This window comes from Limulus polyphemus, unplaced genomic scaffold (assembly GCF_000517525.1).
Source record: "Limulus polyphemus unplaced genomic scaffold, Limulus_polyphemus-2.1.2 Scaffold1990, whole genome shotgun sequence".
Classification (NCBI taxonomy): domain Eukaryota; kingdom Metazoa; phylum Arthropoda; class Merostomata; order Xiphosura; family Limulidae; genus Limulus; species Limulus polyphemus.
Window position 1 is genome coordinate 6,299 of NW_013667600.1, and position 4,758 is coordinate 11,056.

A 4,758-nucleotide genomic window follows, 5' to 3' on the forward strand; every position below is an offset into this window, starting at 1 on the left:
AGGAAAACAGTGAAGCTGTTAATGAAGTTACTACCACTGATATGACTGCTACTGATAATGGGAAATTTCCTGATGGCGCAGATGAACCACACGTGAAGCAGAAGCCAATGAGACATAGACCAGTACGGAAGAAGATACGTCCTGTAAAATTAAGAGACTTAATTGTATTTTAATTTTGTGCTTGTATATTCTGTACATTTAACTAAGTCACTGTTAATTATATATTGGTTTAATGTAAGTGGCTATTGTTCGGGACGAACAATACTAAGGAAGGGGCAGTGTTACGACAGCAGAAGTCACGCGACTCTGGGAGCATGCACACTGGAGTTTCTAGAAGGATCATGACTTATCGAGGAACACCGCGAATGTCCGAGTGTTTGCCAGGCGCTCTCTTTTTTAGTATATAAACCCGGCAAATAAAGCCAGCGATAGATAGATATGCAAATAGATTGAAGAGATAGATAAATGAGTCAAGCGAACAGTAAGCACCTTAAGTAATGTGTGTGAATCACTGTGTGCCTTATAGCGTGTGTTATAAAGGTTGTTAAGTTTAAAGTGATTGTGGAAATTCTGTGTACTAAACGTTGTATGAAGAAAGAATAAAATAGTTTTGATTAAGAAAGGACTTGTATCGGTGAAGTTCCTCGGAAATAATTTATACCGGAAATTAACATACGAGCAGATATGTAACAGTATTATATGTTAAGAGGAGCTTTAGCATTCTATTTCATAAACACCTATTCCAGAGAATTTTCAGTTTATGATGCATTAGATGTTAAAGATAACTTTCACTCTTTACTTTGTAAAGGCTCTATCAACAATATGAGGCGAGAAACTTCTATTTAATGCTACATGTTAGTAATTAACAGTTCATTTGTAAATATGCTGAATTAGAACATATTTTTATGGACCTGTAAACATAAAAGTAAAAATGACATGTTTTGCGACTTTGGATGACATGATTTTTGGTGTGGTGGCTTGATAACAGAAAAAGGTTTACAATAGACTGTAATTTCTAATTTATTCTTGTTTCTGTTTTTTCAACTTCGTGAGCAAATTGAATAGAGGGTTCGAGGCTATGTACGTAATTAGCGAACTCTAACAAGTTCTCTTTACCATACCGCCACACCATGAGCGTGTCACCGACATGTCTAATCTATACTTCCTGTTTAAGTTTGGCATTCTGTAAATTATCAATTTCAAACCTATCCATAAAAGATCACAGAACAAAGGAGACAATAGAGAACCCATAGTTGGGACTCTAGTCTGTATATAGATCTTATTGTTAAATTGAAAATAAGAGTTTTCAACAGTCATTGTCAAGTCTATCGTGTATAAAATTTAAATGACTGGTATATTGTTTCCACATAATTTGTCTTCATAACAACTGTTAGCTGTATTAATAGGTACTTTCGTGAATAGTGATACCATATCAAGAGATACAAGCATATCATTACTATTTTTATTTACCTTTTTAATTTTTATTGGTATAATTATTTTCATCACTCAAGAAAGAATACTTACATGCTAAAAATTTAGCAGCATTATAAAAAGATGAACCTATATTTGAAACTGTGGGTATATACGAATTTCCTATTTTGTGAACTTTTGGTAAAGCATAAAATCTTGGAATTACACAACTACTTGGAACCAACCATGATGCCTGTTAAGGGGGTTGGTTTTAACCTTTTCATATATACCATCGTTTAGTAACTGTTCAACATTCTTAGTATAGTCCTCTTTATTTTGGTTAACTATTTGACCACCTTTATCAGCTATACACATTACAATATCCAAATTATTTAATGACTTTAAGATCTGAACTTCATTTTTCTCCAAACTGATTAACTCTTTACGTTCAGCTATAATGATATTCGCTTCACCAATATCCTTAATTTTGTTCAGACCTGTTTCCACTTCTGCAATGAAATCTTCTTTTCGAAACTTTTTGGGCTTACAAGCAAATCCCACCCCTTGTTAAATTCACCAATCTATTTATTGTGTAATGTAATATTATATTTGTTAATTATTTTTCTATTTCTTAATTAGTTAACATAAGATTCAGGTAGTGGTTCCAAATCGTTTAGTTGTTTCTTCTTTTTACTGTCTCTGTTCAGTAAAGAGTTATACTTATCTTCTAGTTTAAACTATGCGAGTTGTTGATAGAGCCGTGAGAAAATTTAACATGATGCATTTAGGGTTCGGACTAAGCAATCGGTTCGAAGCACTTGCTAGTGACGAGGGGGAGCAGGTAAAGAAATCAGATGTGATCACAAGGGATGATAGTGTAAAGGATAGGAAAATTATAGTTGTAGGTGACCCTCTAGTTAGATATGTAGATACACTAGTATGTGGAGTAAATAAGAGCAAAAGAATATGCTTATGCTATCCAGGAGTAGGGGTACAGGATATAACTGATAGAACCAAAGAGATATATAAGGGTGCTAGTAGCAATGCAATTTTTGTGGTACATGTTGGAGCTAATGATGTAAGGAAAGATGGATCTGAGGAGCTTATTGATAAGTATAAAACATTGAAAAGGGCATTTAAGGAAAGGAGTCAAAGCTTGATTTTGTCAGGGATATTGTCATGATTATATTGTGGGGATGAGATACTAAGTATGTCACTAGGATTCATTGCCAGACTTAGATCATTATGTAGGGATGAGCAAATAGGCTATTTGGATTTGTGGGATAATTTTAATGGGAAAGTTAATCTTTTTGGAATGGATGGCTTACACTTAAACAAGGCAGGGGCTAGCATGTTAACAAGGGCCATTAACTCAGCTGTACTGGTAGATTTAAACTAGGGCTACACAGAGGCCAGGACTAGGATATTAGTAAAATGGGAAATATAGTTGAAAGGAAAACATGTACAACAGGTAAAAACATAGACGTGTTTTAAAATCTATAATTAATTGTTACTAGTGTGTTGCTAGAAGTAGTAGAAATAAAATTGATGAATTTAAAGCAGTTGTGGAAACTGAGGATTTTGAAAGACCAGGCTACAGATTATTTATTAGAGATATAGTATTGAAAGATGGGGAAGAGTAGCTTTAAATGTGAGGAGTGATTTGCATCCTGTTGAGTTAAAGCATATTAAAGAAATTAACACTGAGGTTGAGTCAGTTTGGATTTTTGTTAGTGACTATAAAAGGAAAAGTCTTGTAATTCAGATTTTTATAGACCAACAGGTCAGAATGTAGAATTTAATGAGAAATTGTATAATGAGTTCAGAATGGTAGCTGAAAAATATTTTGTTATTGTGGGAGATTTTACTCTCAGAGTTAATGATTAGGAAAATTTGAGTCTGAGAGGTATACGTTTTTGGAAATTGTTCAGGATACTTTTATACACCAACTGGTGATGAAACCTACAAGAGAGTAGTTATATTATATTTAATATCAGCATCCGAAGTGAACATGATAGACAGAGTTGTGGTTGTGAGCATTTAAGTACAAATGACCATTGCACTACTAGGTGTGGGATTTTATTTCACTACGTGTAGAATTGAAGAATAATAATACCCTGATTTCAAATTTTAGAAAAGCCAATTTTGATGGAATGAGACATGATCTGGCTTCTATACATTGGACTAAAGAGTTGGGAGGGGATCTTGAACATATGTGGGAAGCATTTAGGGAAAAATTGATATGCATACAGAACATACATATTCCCTACAGAAAAAAAGGGCAATGGAGCAGAATAAGTCAGTATGGTTTATAAAGATTTAAGAGATCATATTAGGGATAAAACATAATAAATTCAATTAATTTAAACTTACTGGAAATAATAAGAACTTAGAGGGCTATAGGAAATCAAGCGAGCTTGTTAAAGAGGAAGTTAAAAGGGCAAAAACTGTATATGAAAGAGGGTTGGATGAAACAACTAAATCAAACAATAAGGAATTCTTTAGATATATGATTGGTAAGAAAAAATGTTAGGATAGAGATGGAGTATGGAGCTTATTTCAGAAGACTGTGAGATAGTAAACTTATCAAATTATATGTTCTCTTCAGTTTTTACGAAAGAAGATACAAGTATTATCCTCAACCAGAGCACTTAATGTATGGGAAAATATTAATGTAAAATATATCATTTTAAGTTCTGAAATTGTAAGAGAAAAGTTGGGAAACCTCAAAATTGATAAATCCCCTGGACCAGACAACTTTTATCCTATAGTTTTTAAGGAACATAATTGTCTAATTTGTGAACCACTAGCTAATATTTTTATATGTCAGTCATTGAGCAGTGGAAGAGTATTAGAAGATTGTAAATTGGCTAATATTAGTCCAATATTTAAAGGAGGTGATAAACATGGTCCAGGCATTCAACTCCAAATTATTATGGACCAAAACGTAGTATGTCGAATTCAGCTTCAGTTTGTAAATTCAAAGTTACAGGTTCAGTGTAGATGTACGGTTACAAAACGTTCATTGTTCCAATGTCAACTGCTCCAAAACTTTTCGATATTTCCAAAAACGGTTTTCAACAGTTCACAAAAAGCACAAGGCTTACAAAAGTTAAAACTAATTCTTAAACTTACAAAATTTTTAGAATCGTAAAAAAAACCTAGATAGCTTATAACAAAAACCTACAATTAATATCTAGGTTCAAAAACTCTTTTGAGCTCTGTACAGAAATCTTTGCCTTTTTTGTTCAACATTTCATAAATTTTATAACATTTTATAGGGACAAAAAGGAGCTTATTAACCCATCAAGGATGTCCCTTCCAGCTCCCAAATATAACCACCCCTTA

The 4,758-nt window shown here is 33.1% G+C and overlaps 1 protein-coding gene across 1 annotated transcript in view; it reads right to left on the reverse strand.

Annotated features, from left to right (window-relative positions):
• Positions 1-1,632: 1,632 nt before the first annotated feature.
• The window catches only part of LOC106465579 (metabotropic glutamate receptor 8-like), a 65,015-nt gene continuing 61,889 nt past the window's right edge, over positions 1,633-4,758 (reverse strand). Inside the window, exon 6 of the mRNA XM_022393507.1 lies at positions 1,633-1,973. Within this exon, the coding sequence (XP_022249215.1) occupies positions 1,633-1,973 (341 nt within the window). The remainder of the gene's footprint in view (positions 1,974-4,758) is intronic.